At 35.6% G+C, this 18,641-nt stretch overlaps 1 protein-coding gene across 1 annotated transcript in view; it reads right to left on the reverse strand.

Annotated features, from left to right (window-relative positions):
• Nucleotides 1-493: 493 nt before the first annotated feature.
• Nucleotides 494-18,641, reverse strand: part of YME1L1 (YME1 like 1 ATPase) — a 29,408-nt gene continuing 11,260 nt past the window's right edge. Inside the window, exons 3-19 of the mRNA XM_019972950.2 lie at nucleotides 16,295-16,457; nucleotides 15,740-15,838; nucleotides 15,408-15,517; nucleotides 13,955-14,105; nucleotides 13,471-13,554; nucleotides 12,088-12,170; nucleotides 9,728-9,818; nucleotides 9,073-9,225; nucleotides 8,362-8,494; nucleotides 7,550-7,612; nucleotides 6,346-6,458; nucleotides 5,355-5,510; nucleotides 4,275-4,426; nucleotides 3,515-3,641; nucleotides 3,349-3,422; nucleotides 2,223-2,309; nucleotides 494-866 (exon numbers count right to left, since the gene is read on the reverse strand). Coding sequence (XP_019828509.2) covers nucleotides 723-866; nucleotides 2,223-2,309; nucleotides 3,349-3,422; nucleotides 3,515-3,641; nucleotides 4,275-4,426; nucleotides 5,355-5,510; nucleotides 6,346-6,458; nucleotides 7,550-7,612; nucleotides 8,362-8,494; nucleotides 9,073-9,225; nucleotides 9,728-9,818; nucleotides 12,088-12,170; nucleotides 13,471-13,554; nucleotides 13,955-14,105; nucleotides 15,408-15,517; nucleotides 15,740-15,838; nucleotides 16,295-16,457 — 1,983 coding nt within the window. The 3' untranslated portion in view covers nucleotides 494-722. The remainder of the gene's footprint in view (nucleotides 867-2,222; nucleotides 2,310-3,348; nucleotides 3,423-3,514; nucleotides 3,642-4,274; nucleotides 4,427-5,354; nucleotides 5,511-6,345; nucleotides 6,459-7,549; nucleotides 7,613-8,361; nucleotides 8,495-9,072; nucleotides 9,226-9,727; nucleotides 9,819-12,087; nucleotides 12,171-13,470; nucleotides 13,555-13,954; nucleotides 14,106-15,407; nucleotides 15,518-15,739; nucleotides 15,839-16,294; nucleotides 16,458-18,641) is intronic.

Here is an 18,641-nt window from a genome sequence, read left to right on the forward strand (position 1 = left end):
ATTATTCAGAATTTGAGGTGTGTTACTTGTTTATTTAACAAAATACTGTTGCTCTGAAATAAGCTTCATTTTCAGAGTGATAGTAATGTTTTTTAAAAAAAAATCATGAAAATGCAAGCTGGATTTTTTAAAAGTTATAATCATTCAAATTCTGATTGTATCCATAGGTTCATAATTCTCTACTCTTATTTTTTTAAAAAAACACTTTATATACGATCAATCTAGATCATAATTAAGTGCATCTTAATGAAGTTTCCACTAATGAACGTAGAACTACGATGTACTAATAGCCAAACAGCATCATTTCTTTATCAAAGATAAATGGTACTATCTAGAAACAAAGACAATCCTTCATGAATTTTTACTTTGCTAAGTAAAAATACCTCCCAAGAGCTAAAGGCACACTTTCTATTCACATCTAACACTGTAACCAACCATAAAATCATTACTGATTTTCAACTTAATAACCAATTAACACTTCTCAAACAAGCTGTTTTCAATCCTGATAGCTCTTTATTTTCTTTAATAAACTTGCTATTTGCAATAGGTGTTCATCATGAGAATAATCAAAATTAGATGAATGTGACAACAGAGTGACAAAGTGTTTCACACCTCTGAATGATACCAGGTCAAGAATGGGAGAAAGAGTTGCAAAATAAGACTACTTCAATGCTACTTATGGTCTTGCAATAAAACCAACAATACATCCAATTCAAGAGCTATCATCTCACTTCCAACTTCTTCCCCTCAAGAACAATTTGAATCTCTTTGGCATCCAAAGTCTCGTAGGTCAACAAAGCTTCTGCCAGATTCTTGTGCTCTTTCGCATGAGTCTTCAAGATATGTTTTGCTCGCTCATAAGAATCCTGAAATACAAAGCAGATATGTAAAAGGCAGAAACTTGAGAAGCAAAACCATAAATGGGAAAAAAAAAAAACCCTTTACATACTCTAAAAAAATATATAAGATCTACTGATTTCTATCTATAAAACATAAAAGCATTTAAAAGCTTGGTTCCCTGACAATAACTTTCATACTTTCCAGTGCTGTATTTTTAACCTCCTAATCTATCCTATAGATAACCAAGGTCCACTTACACAAAAAGCTACTGAAGAAGTAAAAGTATACACTACTCATTTGCATTCTAAGTAAGGTCTATAAACACAGAAATCTATTTCTTTATTCAATATACATGCTAAAAGTAAAGGGAGTTTGTTTGTTCACTTTGTCTCTTAACATTTCACCAATTTACTCAATCTAGAATGGCCAGAAAAGACACAGATTTTCATTCTTTTACTTGGTAATACACTCACTTTGCAAAACTGTAACAGTCTATCACTAGAGGTGACCTTTGACTTTCATACTTATTTTTTTTGCAACCCACCTTGAACTTATCACTTAAATGCTTCAATTCTCCTTTCAAAGCGAGTCTGAATTAAGTTTATCAGTTTATGAATAATGGCAATAATAACAGTTCATTTTTGACAGTATCACATTTGCCTGTGCAAATGTCAACATTTGAATAACTAATCATTTTTGCCCTTATAAAAATGGATAGAAAACATAAAAATGAATTTACCAAAACCAAGAAACACAGGTATATAAATATAATACAATTACTAGACATTGTGAACATAACCATAATGTCCAAATGAAATAACCACATTAAATATATAAATTATTAGAAATATATTATGGAATATTATAGCTAATAATCAAGGATTAGCAGAAAGTTTAAAAACTTCCTTGGAATGAACCCCTTACTTTATAACATGTAAAACTATCAGGTTTCACACTTTTAGGCTCATGTACACTTGAACCTGGGGCTTCCCTGGTGGCTCAGATGATAAAAAATCTGCCTACAATGCGGGAGACCAGGTTCAGTCCCTGGGTTGGGAAGATCCCCTGGAAAAAGGAATGGCAACCCACTCTACTATTCATGCCTGGAGAATCCCATGGACAGAGGAGACTGGCAGACTACAGTCCATGGGATTGCATTTGAGCCTAATACAACACATAATACCCAAGTAAGCCTGCCATCTAGTGGAAAGAGTACCTACTGTACTTCCGGTAGCAATGGTGCCCCTATTAACTTTATGAGCTATATCGACATTTCTAAAGAACTGTGGAACTTTAGCTATTTTGCATGCACCCAAATACTCAGGCACATTTTGACTAAACAGATAAACAAACATTAAAAGAAAAAAAAAAAAGATTATTACCCTCAAAAGGATTCTGATTTCCTGTTCAATAGCAGATTGAGTTTCTGGACTCAGTTTCCCTGTATCACTGTAGGTCATAACTCCAAGCTAAAATCAATGAAAAGAAAGAAATTCAACATAAAAACCTCTAACTAATGTATGTAACAGAGGGAGGACTATACCATATATAAGAAAATAAGTATCACGGGAGCAAGGAAAAATTACAATACAAAAATGCCCTTGAGGGCAAAAAAAAATTCATTCTTCTTCTGAAAGTAGAATAAGTGAAGTGAAAGTCGCTCAGTCGTGTCCAACTCTTCGCGGACCCCATGAACTATACAGTCCATGGAATTCTCCAGACCAGGATACGGCAGTGGGTAGCCTTTCCCTTCTCCAGGGGATCCTCCCAACCCAGGGATCTAACCCAGGTCTCCCGCATTGCATGCAGATTCTTTACCAGCTGAGCCACAAGGGAAACTATAATACTAAAATGTACAGAGAGAATTTTAAAACCCAAGTATGGTTCTAAGTGGGCTTCCGGTTGGCACTAGTGGTAAAGAACCTGCCTGCCAATGCAGGAGATATGAGACATGGGTTCGATCCTGGGTTGAGAAGATCCCCTGGAGGAGGGCATGGTAATCCACTCCAGTATCCTTGCCCGGAGAATCCCATGGACAGAGGAGCCTGGTAAGCTACAGTCCCTAGGGTTGCACAGACTCAGACGTGACTGAAGCAACTTAGCATGCATGGTTCTGAGTACCTTCTTGGAAAACTTTAGCAGCTATTCTAGTCCAGAAATTCACAGTCACAGTATACTGGAATTGCTTCATGGAGCCACAGTGATAAAGCAGATATATAGAGTATGTGGAAAGGGCAAATTAAGCAAGCTCACAGAAAGAGCTAAATAATTTATATTATCATTTGGTTAATTCATGAATAACTGTTACTGTCTGAGCAGCTGGAATAGAAAGAATGTGTGCCATTTCTCAGAAAATGAGATTTAATTTATAAAGTACGCTTTGTCAAATCCATTTGGAATGAAACAGGAAAATCTATCAATTTATAATAGAACCCTCTCTCAGAAAGAGATACTACACTCTTCACATTATCATGTGATACATGAGGGAGGGTTAAAATTAGCTATTACCTTTTCACTCATTCCAAATTTGGTGACCATGCGCTTTGCTATTTTGGTTGCATTATCAAAATCACTGGAAGCACCTAAAATTTTAAAATATACATATAACTCAAGTTAAAAAAAAATCTTTAAATGAATGAACACAATTTGAACTAAAGTCATTATTTACAGTAACCTGTTGTAATATGGTCACTTCCAAATATAAGCTCCTCTGCCACTCTTCCTCCCATGCTGACATCCATCTGGGCAAGCAGCTGAGCTCTAGTTTCATTCCACCGATCATTCTCAGGCAACAGGGACACCTAGACAATTGAAAAGCAAAGAGAAAATTCACACACAGTTTTGAAATACATATTAATAACCTGAATTATCATTTGTCTCTCTTACTTAATACCATGATGCTGAAAAGTCAGCAACATTTCATAGAGACAGTCATGGTGACTGATGACCAAACCAGAAATGTATAAAATGAGGAAAGCAGAAGTGCATTTTATAAATAAGTAGTTAATGGTGCAATACAGCTGTCTGTCCTTCACTGAATAAAAATATTTAAAATGTCTATAATTAGAAAGATATGAAAATGAAATGTATGCTCAATGAGATAAAACTTGGAAAAACTGAACCAGTCATTATGATACATAATTTCTTCTGGGGAGAAAACAGCAACTACACATTTACGAATTATATTTTGTTGTCATTCCTGAATTAAATGTCATAATTTAAATATACTATCTGAAATATTAAAGATATCCTTTATTAGCAGATAAACTTCACACATATGTCTGAATTCAAGACAGTTGAGGAAGTTAAAGAAGAACATATCAACATACTTAGGAAGTAGCTGAATTTTCTTTTGAAATGTTTTCATCAGTAATTTCCTTCATAAGGTACTAGGGAGCATTATCCAAAAGAAAAGAAAAACTAAAGGTACTCACGTGTCCAAGTGTTGGCCCTCGAGGCATGATTGTAGCTTTGTTGATAGGCATTGCATCTTTAGTGTAATATGCAATAATAGCATGACCAGATTCATGATACGCTGTGATCGTTTTGTTTTTGTTATCAATTTCCACACTTCTACGCTCAGGGCCTAAGAATAAAAATTTACTTAAGTAAAATACTCCATTAGGAAAGAATATTTAAGTGAATGAAATTCATATGCCTCAAAGTCATTCTTAGAGTAATATGATTTAATATCATTAATATTTTAAAACATCGTGAAAGTTTAAAAAATGAGTAGACTCCACTCTATAACACATGTAAACCATAATTTGTCAACTGAAAACCAAATTCTAAGAACTATAATTTTACTTCTTATATCAAAAGGAAAAAACTATTTCTAGAAAATAAACTTCTAACAGGAATAACATAACAACCTGTTTTGAAGCCAATTTAAATAATCTTTATTTTACTTTATTTTTGGCTGTGCTGCGTCTCTCTGCCGCGTGGGCTTTTCTCTAGTTGTGGCGAGCAGGGACTACTCTCCGGTTGTGGTGCACAGGTTTCTCAATGCAATGGCTTCTCTCGTTGCAGAGCTCAGGTTCTATGCTTCAGTAGCTGTGGCGTGTGGGCTCAGTAGTCGTGGCTCCTGGGCTCTAGAGCACAGGCTCAGTAGTTGTGGCACATGGGCTTAGTTGCTCCATGGCACGTGGGATCTTCCCAGATCAGGGACTGAACCTGTGTCTCCTGTATTGGCAAGTGGCTTCTTTACCATTGACCCACCAAGGAAGCCCCCTGAAGCCATTTAGGGTTTAAAATAAAACTTAAATACTGAAAAATAGTAAAAAGTTAACTATTCTTTAATCAGCAATATCAGATAAGAAGAAAACCATGGGCACCTTCAAAGAGTATAATATACGGTGTATTTGTTCTGTAAGAGGCCAAACTTTGTGCTATGTTTGAGTATATATTTGCATGTTTCTATACCTTTTGTTTTTATAACCTTTCTTTCAAAATTAAGAATTTTTTCTCTAACACAATGAACAGCATAACATAGGAAAAAAAGAAAAGAAACCTACCCATTAGGATTTTATCTTTGGAAAACTCTAGTTCCTTCATAGTAACCATTTCTTTTCCATCAACAGCTGCCTTTAATGCAGCCTGGTTCACAAGATTCTCCAACTCAGCTCCAGAAAAGCCAACAGTACCTCGAGCTATGATTTCTGGATCAACAGCTATATGCAGACAGAACACAACATTGAAATTTCAAAAGCAGTAATAAAAAGCTCTGCATAAAGAACTCACTTTGCAAAAGAAAAAATAAAATAGCAATCATAAACTATAATTTAAAAAAAACTTTACTAAATTCTAAGAGGAAAAAGGAAAAATTGCTACTGAACAGACCATAAAAATTGTCACTGGGACAAATAACATAAGTTCTTGTACTTAAATAATTTTGTGAAAAACAAAGAAAGGTAAAGTTGTCAGATAACGATTTACAGACTTTCGGTTATCACCCAACCACAAATTGAAAAAGCACGTTATCAGTTTCATCTTGAAATAACTCTGGACACAGAAGTCCATGTTACAAGAGGAAACATGTTTGATTTTATGAACTGATTCTGGCATCTCTGAAAATACTGCAGTTTAATAGCTGCTTTTACTACTCAGGTGGGTCCATACTATTTCCATGTATTTTGTTTTATACTTTTGCTTCCCCTCTTTTGGCCCCAAAGTGATTACATCGTGAGGTACTATGCTCATAATATAGAGGTACTTGTTCTATTATTTTATATTTTAAATTCACCTAGAGAAACATTTATACATAGATTCATCAATTATCTATCTCAATATTCCAAAGAAAACTTTCTTTCAAATCAGGATTGTAAATTATAGAATCTCTGATACACACTACTTAAGAAATAGACTTTAAGGACAAATAAAAGGAGAGAAAAAAAAAATTTAAAGAAATTTGTCTTTTAAGACATCCTGAGTAAGGACCACAAACAGGGTAAATTGATATATTACCATTTCACAGAGATAATGTTTGTATCACAGAATTAGACTTACACTGATCAAACTTTATTTTATTGAGGTACCACTTCAAGATTTCTGTTCGACCTTTCACATCTGGCCTTGGAACCGTAACCTGCATGTCAAAGCGACCAGGGCGTATTAAGGCACTACAAGGAGAATACAAAAAGAAAATATAATTAATAAACTGTGCTGAGGATCTGGTTATAAAAATAGGACTGACATCCTATTCTGAACATAAATATTCAGATTAGTTCCTTGTAAAACATGGTTGAAATAATAATTTCAAAAACTGGAAGGCTAAACAAAGGTTCATATAGATAAATGTGTGCATCAGGATAGTATACAACCCTTCAGAGACAAAGACAAGCAAGTCTGTCAGTAAAGGAACAAATTATTCTATAGCAGCCTATTGTGTGAGCCACACACCCATCTTACTGTTGTATTCAGTTCAGTTCAGTTCAGTTCAGTCGCTCAGTCGTGTCCGACTCTTTGCAACCCCATGAATTGCAGCACGCCAGGCCTCCCTGTCCATCACCATCTCCCGGAGTTCACTCAAACTCACGTCCATCGAGTCGGTGATGCCATCCAGCCATCTTATCCTCTGTTGTCCCCTTTTCCTCCTGCCCCCAATCCCTCCTAGCATCAGTCTTTTCCAATGAGTCAACTCTTCGCATGAGGTGGCCAAAGTACTGGAGTTTTATAAAACGTTAAACTAGACTCTTAAGCAAGAACCAACTATTAGATCAAATGAAAGTATGAATAACTTAAACAGTAAAATCAATAAAAACCTTAACTACAGTAAATTTTACTTTTAAAAATGTGCTGTCTACCACCCACCCCCAAAAGCTCTGTGTTTAAGTCATAAAAAGATTCTTTTAGTAGCTTTACTAAGATACCATTCTCACATCATAGAATTTGAAGTGGACAATCCACTGGGTGTTAATAGATTCAGAGTTGTCTAACCATCACAATAATTTTAGAGAATATTGATCCCTTCCCCCACTTTCTCCAGCCAAATGAAACCCCAAGTCTACTGGCAGTTATTTCCCTCCTGTTTGCCCAACCTCTGGCAACTGCTAAATTACTTTCCATTGCTATGGATTTGCTTATTCTGAACATTTCATATAAAAGGAATCATATAATATGTAATGTTTTGTGATGGGTATTCTTCACTTAGCACAATGTTTTTAAAGTTCATCACTCTTCTAGAATATATCACAAAAATTTTAATACTTACTTATCTAATGCCTCTGGGAAATTTGTGGCACCTATGATGATAACTCCTTCATTGGGTTTAAAACTATTAAGGAAAAAAAGTATCTTTTCACTGAAAGTTAAAACAGCACACACACAGAAATGTTCTACACAACTGTTTATCTTCAATTTTATTAACAGCAAAGAAAAGGAATTGTCTTTTTAATGCCCCAAATACGAAGACATCACTCCCTGCTTTTTAAAAGGTCAGTGCACTTCAATAAAACTTGTTAATAATACATCACCAAATCATCTGTGGTTTCACAGTAAATTTTCTACTTAGGAAGAGATAACCTGACACCAAAGCTTGAGTTCCTGACTAATTTTTTGAAAAATTATTTTCAAGTTTACCAATTCCAATTATTTACTCTTAAACTTTCAGAATGTCTTGTATGACGTTAAGAAACTTCTCTGCTTCATTCGAAGCAAGTCCACCTCTTTTTACATTATGGAAACTGATGCAAGCTTTTGATCTACAGCAACACTCAGAGCTAGTCACAAACAGTGAAGGAATGAGGGTATTCTCCTTGCACATCTCCAAACAGATGACGACTTTCAGCTAGAATCACTGCTTTTCTGTCATACTACAGTAAATGAAAATTTTACTTTTCAATTTGAGAGTAGTTAATACATCAATGACCAATGATCCCATTAGTAAAACAATACAATAGTCAAAATAGCTTGTCTTTACTCCTTGCACATAGGATATTCTGTTGCCTATAAACTTAAATTTTTCCTATCTCTGAAATGCTACTAAATATACCACCAAATTCTCAAGACAGAAAAGTCAATTACCCATCCATTTCAGCCAGAAGTTGATTTATAGTCTGCCGTGAATATGGATGCATTGGAGATTCAATTCGCTTCCCACCAACAGAATCCAATTCATCAATAAATATAACACAAGGGGCATTTGCTTTTGCTTCCCCTAAAGACAGAAAGGATTCAAATAAGTTTAATAAAATCAACACCTTTAAAATAAAATTATATAAATAGTTAACAACGTGTACGAAAATTAAAAAGCCGATAAAAGACACTCATTAGGGAGCAAATACATAAAAGAAGGTCTTTCTTAACTGCTTTAAGAAGAGTAGTCTCAAATGAAAAAAAAATTGTAACACTGAGTATTCATTCTTCCTAGTCATACAAACCATATATAGTCAGATTTGAGGCAAATAATTTTTAAATATATACTACAGAATTAATAAATAAGGTGAAAACAAAACACACCAAAAAAAAAACAAAACAAACGAAACCACAGGTTTTCAACAGACCCCAGCCTCATCCAGCAACCTAGTGATTCCACAAACTCTTCTGACTAATTGGAAAGAAAAGTAATAGTTTTATTTTAGCCCACACACTAAGTTACCTGAGATTAGCATCCTACAATGGCTATTTCAGCCAACTATCAAATCAGAAACAAGAAGCAAAGACAAGAGTTTAAGAAACCCTCTTTTCCTAACATTAAGAGAAATTATTACTATATAAAAGATCCACTAGACCTACTAAAAAGATTTCTTATACGGCTGGCTCCCACACCCACAAACATCTCATCAAATTCTGATCCAGAAGCATAATAAAAAGGAACATCAGCTTCTCCAGCAACAGCTCGGGCAAGAAGTGTCTTCCCTGTTCCTGGTGGTCCAACTAAAAGAATTCCTAAAGAAAAAAAATAAACAAGAATGGTTCAAATTAAAAAACAAAAACACAACCTGATAAGAACTTAAAACAAATAATTACGAATTAATAAATACAGTGCTGTGGTTGAAGGCACACCAATGATCAATATTTTCAAACATGGTGAAACATATTTGTCTCTATAAATGATTCACTTTAGGACCTACTTCGTAACTAATTTTCCTGTATTATTTAAATACTATTTACACATTGGGATAAATGCTGGTATCTGAATATGACTTTGGATTAGATAAAGTTGGAATTCTTTGTACTATTTATTGTTGCAATTTACTTAAAAGTTTGAAATAACAAACTTTTAAATTATCAAAGACAAAAGATAACAAAATAGTATGTTCAGAATGAGCACTTGTAAAATAGCAATTAAGAATTACTAATAAACTTTCATCAGGTAAATCTGATAAAAGTTAAATTAGTGATATATTACACTGTTTTGTCAAGTCATGGGAAAGCGAAGATACCTTACCTTTTGGAAGTTTACCTCCAAGAACAGTAAATTTTTGTGGATTTTTCAAAAATTCAACAACTTCCTGTAATTCCTGTTTAGCTTCCTCCACCTGAAGTGATATAATTTACCAAATAATTTAAAATGTTAATTATCTTACTAAGACACCCTCTTTGAATATTGTAAATTTAACCTGATATTAATTTGGCTTTTTGTCTCAGTGAAAGTATACAAAAAGGCCCCTTTAGAAATACTCACACAAAGGGTTTTCTCCTGACCCTCAGTACCAGATACATGAAATCTCCTTACATATCCCAACAAAACCCCTTTCCAATTGCTTCCTTTGGTTAAAAAAAAAAAAAGAACAAAAAAACCCTGTTACATTCAAAATTCTAGTTAAATGTCTCAGTGGCATTTAATATAGAATTGCCTAATAAGTTTCAAATCTAAAACTTTTTTGGACCCGGTTATAAGCTTCAAGGACAAACTATCTGGACTTACTATATATTAATAAGTGAGTCTGTGTTTAAGTTATAACATTAATTTTTGACTAGTTATGAAGTCATTTTTATTATAAAGAATTACTACTAGAATATAAACAATTTAGTTCCTAACAAATGCCAAAGACAGTGACTAAAATTAAGCTATAGTGTACTGCTTTACGTACTAGAGAAGAAGATGGCGACCCACTCCAGTGTTCTTGCCTGGAGAATCCCAGGGACAGGGGAGCCTGGTGGGCTGCCTTCTATGGGGTCACAAAGAGTGGGACACGACTGAAGTGACTTAGCAGCAGCAGCAGCAGTACTGCTTTATAAATAGTTGTGGTTAAAAAAAAAATTTGAAGATTTAATTCCCCAAATATAAAATCTTACAGAATTGAGATCCCTAGCAAAAAAAAAAAAAAATCCAATCTGGCCAACAAAAATTGCAATCAGAATATTAGATCATCTTTAAAACTCTGATAAGGATTAAGAAAGCTATCTATTAGAAACAGTGAGCAATTTTCCTAGTCAGCATATAAGCAGAAGTCACAAATGCAAATTCCTAGTGGCAAAATGGTATCAATAAATGAGTGAAGAAGGCCAGATGTAGAACAGCACTGGTGGAAATGTGCTCAACTGGAAAGCAACAGTCCCTTAAAGACAACCACAACATGGCTCTGCCAAAGAATACAACCTGGTGTTCCAGAATTCCATTTTCAACAAACACTGGAAATTTTTTCATGGGTGCGAATTCAATTTAAAAATGTTGGCTACCAGTGTAAATGAAAAATACCTTTTTTGTATGTATACTTTCATGTATTTATTTTAAATTACCCTCACATAATAATATATTTGTAGACAACCTACAACCTCATACCACACAACTTTTAATAACTCATTGAGAAAACTCATTTACATTGGGCAGTGATAAAAAGAAAGTACTTGGGAAGGGGCGAACAGGAAACATGTTGATGGGCCAAAGTCCCACAAGACTTACCCCTCCCCCCTGCCACACACCCCTCAGATGTCAATCCCACATCTAGGTTGTCATCTGTGCTTCTGCCTATTGGCTATAAATTGGAGATTCTCAGAATCCCTCCTTAGGTTTAATTTGGTAGAGCAGCTCATAGAACTCAGGAAACCAGGTTAGGTACTATCGGCTTATTATGAAAGGATATACCCTAGAACAGCCAGAAGGAAGAGGGAGGTAGGCAAGGGATACAGGAAGGGGTACAGGCCCTCCACGTCCTCTCTGAAAATGCTACGCTCCTCACACCTCTGTGTGTTCACTAACTAAAAACTCCTCCAAACTCCAACCTGTTGGGACTTTAATGGGAGTGTACTCACATAGGCATAATCAATTATTAACTCCTTTCCAGCCCCTCTCCCCTCCCTGGAGAACAGAGAGTAGACGTGGAAGTTCCAAGATTCTAACCACAGCTTGATCTTTCTGGTGACCAGTCCCCCTCCAGGAGCCCACTCAGAGCCACCTCATTAGAACAAAAGACACTGTGGGACTTCCTTGGCGGTCCAATGGATAGGACTCCATGTATCCACAGCTGTGGGCCCAGGTTCAATCCCTCATTGGGAAGCTAAGATCCCATAAGGTACAAGCTGTGTAGTCAAGGGGACAAGGAAAGAAAAGAACAGAAGACACTGCCATCACCCAGGACATTCCAAGGGACTCAGAAGCCCTGTGTCAGGACCTGGTGTCAAAGACCAAACAGTAGAACAAAAGATACTCCCAGTGCTCTTATCCCCTGGGAAATTACAAGGGTTTTAAGAGCTCTGTGCCAAGAACTGGAGGCACAGACCATACATGTATTTTCTATTATTTCAACCTTTCTAATAAAAAATACAATAATGTTTGAAGAGACCAAGGTAAACTTTTTAACTTACTCCTTTAACATGTTCAAAGGTAACATTTTTCATCTGTACAGGATCTACAGCAGAATCAAGCCCTGTTGTTGTCCGGAAGCGGACTAAAGGGACAAAAAAAAATGCTTACATATTTGATAGATTCATAAAATTTTAACTACCTTATTTTTCAGATGCAAGAAAGTCCAGAAAAATTAAATGTCTAAGATGACAATGCGAGGAGTAGGAATTAGGTCTTCTGGATTTTGAGACAATGTTCAAGGAATGAATGATTCTCATTAAAATGACATCTTTGCCTTTCCAGTTAAAACTAAGAATTTTCCTCTTCTCCTTATATCTAATAATAAAAACGTAAACCAATGGTTCTCAAGCTCCATTGTGTGCAATTAAGAAACACAAAAGAATAATCATCAGAGCTCTTCCCACTCTTCCACCACCCTGCTGATACCACCTATCAATCCATACACTGGTTCCTTTTTTTGAAAAAAATAATTTAAAAAAAATACAGAGAGAGACAAGAGAAAGCAGATCTAGATATAAAAAAGGCTATTCCTGGATGTTAAAACCTCATCTCAGGTTTGATAACTTTTAAAATAACTGTACATCAAGTTCTAGGAATAATTTCTGATCCAGGTCAATCAATGTTCTTAACTGTAAACCATTTTTTTTTCCCTCTCAAGGTAATCATCATAAAGAAAGGGGAAAACATGGTATAAACACTGAATGACAGCTGGAAAAGTCAATTGGATCCACTTAAATCTGACATTATTACTTCATTTTAGACTGGCAAACTGAGAAAACCTGGGGCTGTAAAGTAATTTTCTGTGTGTTAATTTTAAATACATTGAATTTATTACTGTGCCTTTGAAACAGATGTTTATTTTCACTCTGAATTGCTATTATAAAATTCTTCTGCATGTTCTTAGAATTTTATCATTGGTTAAGTATCATTTCCTAAAAATCTGGGGAATTAATCACGTCTAGAAGTAAATTTAAAATTACTACTCTAATATAATCCTTGGAACTTTAAAAAATATTAGTTATATCCTTTAAAAAGTACAGTTTAATTTATACAGTGTCTGAAGGAATTTTTCTTATATCCATCCTTAAGATAATGCAAATATAGTAAGTCCTCTGACAAGGTGGATGATACATAATCATGAGATTAAAATTTTTCTATCTCAATGCAAAAAACAATCTCAAAGTAACCCAATCTGAGAAGTCTCAAATTTGGATTAAAGACCTAGACTCTGGAATTATAAATATAAATGTTTTCTTATCTCTAAGTCTTAGACTAAGGAAAAGAAATGAGTATATAAAAGATTTTTTTAAGTCAAATGTAAAATATATTTTAATATATAAATTAAAAATATAAAAAATAAGTCAAATATAAAGAGTCTCTACCAGATAAAAATGGGTTCTTTAAGAGTCCATAAATGCCAACTACCAGCAGAATAAAAACAATCAGACGAGTTCTTCTTAAAGAATCTGGAGGAAAAAGAAAAAAGCCTTTAATAAAATGTTATCAATGAGAAATGACAGCTCAATGAAATGCAAACATGAGGTTACTGGTGGTAATCACATTTCATAACACACAGTTCTGGAGCCAGCTATATTTTGCATAATCTCCATGATCGCCTTTCAGCACGTGTTATCAAAAATCTCACAAAGCCTCTTGTACTTCTATCACTGACTTAGGTTCACTTCAGACAGTGAAAGTACCAGGACATATTCTCTTTCCACACAGCTTAAGATACAAACATAAGGAAATGTAACCAATAAAAAGTTGCATAATTGTTAGAAACGTTATTATAATCACTTAGAGGCAGGACTATAATTTCCTTTCAGATATTCCTCTCCAAATATGGATGGTGTCTAATCAACTTACCATTGGTTTTTTGTGTTAGCGCTTGAGCTTTCAGGAAACCCTCTGCAAAACCAGTTTTAAATGCATCTTGGTGAGCTTCAGGTATGTTTTTGGTTTTCATGAGTTTATCCAAACTCTCAACGTCTGATCCTCTGTCTCGCAAAAGAAACCCCTAAATACACAAACAACACATCAGTATCGTTGACTATAGGTAATATTCCCCCCCAAACATAACAACTACTCACAAAAAAAATTCATTAAAATTCTACATTTTAAAATTTTTATTGTCAATGTGAAGAATTAAGACTCAGCAATAAATAGCCAATGATTAGGAAACTAACACTGGCCCATATACTTCTAGCGGTTAGTGAATATAAACTATGTAAACCACTAACTACTGAATAACAGGTCACAAGTTGACTTAGGGTTTGATAGCTTACAATAGGTCACACTCCGTTATTCCTGCTGGAAGAAAAACCTCACTCATTTATTAAATGTTTACTTAGCACCTTTCATATACTAATACTTGACCGTGTGTAAGTTCTGAAGATGTAAATACCAATGATCGGAATGTTTTCAGTCTACTGGGAAAAGATACACAAATAACTAAGTTTTTGAAGTTATTTTGATATTAGGTTAGAGGAACTAGGTATGGTGGTAAAATAAATGCTGTCTAAGAAGTCAGGAAAAACCTTACAGAGGATGGGATAACTAAACCACAGAAACACAGGGCAGACACAATTTGACAGTGCCATGAAACAGCAGCCTCTAGTACTCAAGAGCGATAAGCAATCTTGTTTGACAGGACTTTAAAACACCAAGAGAGGAGAGGATAGAGGGAGAAAGGAGGTGGTACACTCAAGGATGAGAAGTTAGGCAGAATGCCAAGTGATGAAATGTTAGGCAGAATGCCAAGTGATGAAATGCCTTATGTGCCATGGCAGAAATTTGACAATACAGCAGAGGAATACAACCATTACACTATTACATTTTAGACAGTCCAGCGGATGGCAGTCTGGAGACTGGACTAAAGCTACCAAAAGTGAAGGCAGGGAGACTAAGTAATCATCGTCTGTCTATGCAGTGGACCTGGGGATGAAGAGATTTAAGAAATATTTAAGAGGCTGGATTAATAAGATTTTAGTAATTATGGATGCAGGAACTGAGAGAAGATGGACAAATTATAGTTAACCACAGTGTTTCTAGACTGGATGGATGCTACTTATTAACATAAGAATACATAAGCAGGTGTAAATTGACAGAGGAAAAAACAAAGGAAGATGTTTAACAGGCTAGTGAAAAAATAAGTTTGGAATCCAGAAATGTTGTAGATATGACTGCATAGAATATTAATCCATTATCCTAAATGAAAAGATGAAAGAAAATCAACTAGCCAAAAATATATATCAGATATTGAACATTCTTTCTGAAAAGTACTGCTTTTTCAAACAACAACAAAAAAAGGTCTAATTACCTTCACAAATGATGGCGCTGTGTGCTGGGTTTCTGCTAATCTTTCAGAGGTGGACTGCAGACGTCGTGTCCTTGATTTCAAAGTTTTAAAACCCCGAGACTGTATGAAACCTGAATGAAACGGTATCACACTCAGTTTTCATTTTAAATTTTCACAAGGAAAATGTCTACTAAGAACCAAAACTTTGACACTAGTTATTTCCAAATATTCTGCAGATTCTACTGTGAGCCACAAATGAATGTTTCTAATCATTAATATCACTAAGAAAGACAAATCAGAATATATTAAACAAATCTATTTTTTTCAATATAAATATAATTATTGCTTCATACCTGGCCAGTACTGAAGATCTGAACAAATTCTTTTAAGAGTTCTTGAATGTTGTCTGTACAAGCAAGAGGAACGTAAAGTACTAAAAATATCTAAGCAACCTGGAAAGAAATTGTAAAAACTAAACTTTCTAATTGTCAAACAATCAAATCATGAAATACAACAAATGATTTTACCAAATATTAGAAAAACCAAAACAAGTTATTTCCAAGAGACAATTTCAAAACTAGTCTACAATGTGATGAAACACTGGAAACCAGAAGTATGTTAATAAGTAACATGAAAGTGTAAGTGGCTCAGCCATGTCCGATTCTTTGCAACTCCACAGACTGTAGCCCTCCAGGCTCCTCTGTCCATGGAATTCTCTAGGCAAGAATACCGGAGTGGGTTGCCATTCCTTTCTCCAGGGGATCTTCCTGACCCAGGGATCAAACCCGTACTGCAAGTGGATTCTTTACCATCTGAGCCACCAGGGGAACCCCCTAACCTTGTTATCTATTAAATTATCAACAGTACTAAAATGGCTTACTTTCAAAACATAAAATATATTAACTTACCATATTTATTTTCAAAGAAGGACTGTGCAGATACATGAGATGTATGCCAATGGGAAGAAACATTTTTGTCCTTATAAAATCCAGGAAGTAGACTGTCTACTAGTTGATCAATCTGTCCAATTTTTAATTCAGATAATCCAAGGTCCCTTAAATTAAGTACAGGCTGTAAAAGATTGAGTCAACCATATAAGCATTATTATTTTTTAACTTTTTATTGACATATAGTTGATTTACAATGTTTCCGTTGTTTAGTCGCTAAGTCATGTCCCACTCTTTTGTGACCCCATCAATTGTAGCCTACTAGGCTCCTCTGTCCATGGGACTTTCCAGGCAAGAGTACTGGAGTGGGTTGCGGTTTCCTTCTCCAGGGAACCTTTCTGACCCAGGGATGGAACCCACGTCTTTTCAGTTATATATATACATACTCATGTGTATATATACACACATAAACACACACATATGTGAAGTATGTGTGCTCAGTTGTGTCTGACTGTCATTCCATGGGACCTCCCAGGCAAGAATACTAGAGTGGGTTGACATTTCCTTCTCTGGGGCTCTTCCTGACACAAAGATAGAACCTGCATCAGCTACATCTCCTACATTGGCAGGGGGAATCCTTACCACTAGCTCCACCTGGGAAGCCATATGTATATATATGGCTTTCTACCACATATAAAATTTTATATATATATATAACTTTCTACCATAAGTTACTACAAAACATTATATAGTAGGTCCTTGTTGTTTAGCTCAGGTAGGCATTATCACATCAAAGTATTTAACTTAAAGAGTACTTATTAACTAAAATAATGTGAATTTTTAAAATCTAATAAATGTATTGATTCCCTTTTCCTTCAAATATTTAAAAAATAAATTGGTATGCATATTTTTATAGTTCTAGCTTTACTGAAGTCAACCATGTGAGATCTGACAAAGCTTTAAAAAAAAAATCATACTCCCAATAGTATTAGCAGTCCATGGAGCTTTAATGGCCATAAACAAAAGCCCATTCAATAAACAATTGCTGAGATCCTTATCTGAACCAAAAGGTTCTATAAATTACCCATATCTAACTCCTAGTAAAGAGAAATATTGAACAAAGCAAAAGATGTGTGAAAACCAGTCAAGAGAATACATTCACTTTAAAACCATTCTGAAATAACTAGAAATTAAATAGGAGTGAGCTATTTTCTTGTTCAAACGAGCAGACAGGGAGCCACTAAGGACAAGTAACAATTTAAAGTCCCAACAGCTAAAACTTGAAGTCAGTCAGTCAGTCAGTTCAGTCGCTCAGTCGTGTCCGACTCTTGGCGACCCCATGAATCGCAGCACGCCAGGCCTCCCTGTCCATCAACAACTCCGGAGTTCACTCAGACTCACGTCCATCGAGTCAGTGATGCCATCCAGCCATCTCATCCTCTGTCGTCCCCTTCTCGTCCTGCCCCCAATCCCTCCCAGCATCAGAGTCTTTTCCAATGAGTCAGCTCTTCGCATGAGGTGGCCAAAGTACTGGAGTTTCAGCTTGAGCATCATTCCTTCCAAAGAAATCCCAGGGCTGATCTCCTTCAGAATGGACTGGTTGGATCTCCTTGCAGTCCAAGGGACTCTCAAGAGTCTTCTCCAACACCACAGTTCAAAAGCATCAATTCTTCGGCGCTCAGCTTTCTTCACAGTCCAATTCTCACATCCAAACATGACCACAGGAAAAACCACAGCCTTGACTAGATAAACCTTTGTTGGCAAAGTAATGTCTCTGCTTTTGAATATGCTATCTAGGTTGGTCATAACTTTCCTTCCAAGGAGTAAGCGTCTTTTAATTTCATGGCTGCAGTCACCATCTGCAGTGATTTTGCAGCCCCCAAAAATAAAGTCTGACACTGTTTCCACTGTTTCCCCATCTATTTCCCATGAAGTGATGGGACCGGATGCCATGATCTTTGTTTTCTGAATGTTGAGCTTTAAGCCAACTTTTTCACTCTCCACTTTCACTTTCATCAAGAGGCTTTTTAGTTCCTCTTCACTTTCTGCCATAAGGGTGGTGTCATCTGCATATCTGAGGTTATTGGTATTCCTCCCGGCAATCTTGATTCCAGCCTGTGCTTCTTCCAGTCCAGTGTTTCTCAAGATGTACTCTGCATAGAAGTTAAATAAGCAGGGTGACAATATACAGCCTTGACGTACTCCTTTTCTTATTTGGAACCAGTCTGTTGTTCCATGTCCAGTTCTAACTGTTGCTTCTTGACCTGCATACAAATTTCTCGGGAGGCAGGTCAGGTGGTCTGGTATTCCCATCTCTTTCAGAATTTTCCACAGTTTATTGTGATCCACACAGTCAAAGGCTTTGGCA

Source organism: Bos indicus, chromosome 13 (genome assembly GCF_029378745.1).
Source record: "Bos indicus isolate NIAB-ARS_2022 breed Sahiwal x Tharparkar chromosome 13, NIAB-ARS_B.indTharparkar_mat_pri_1.0, whole genome shotgun sequence".
Classification (NCBI taxonomy): domain Eukaryota; kingdom Metazoa; phylum Chordata; class Mammalia; order Artiodactyla; family Bovidae; genus Bos; species Bos indicus.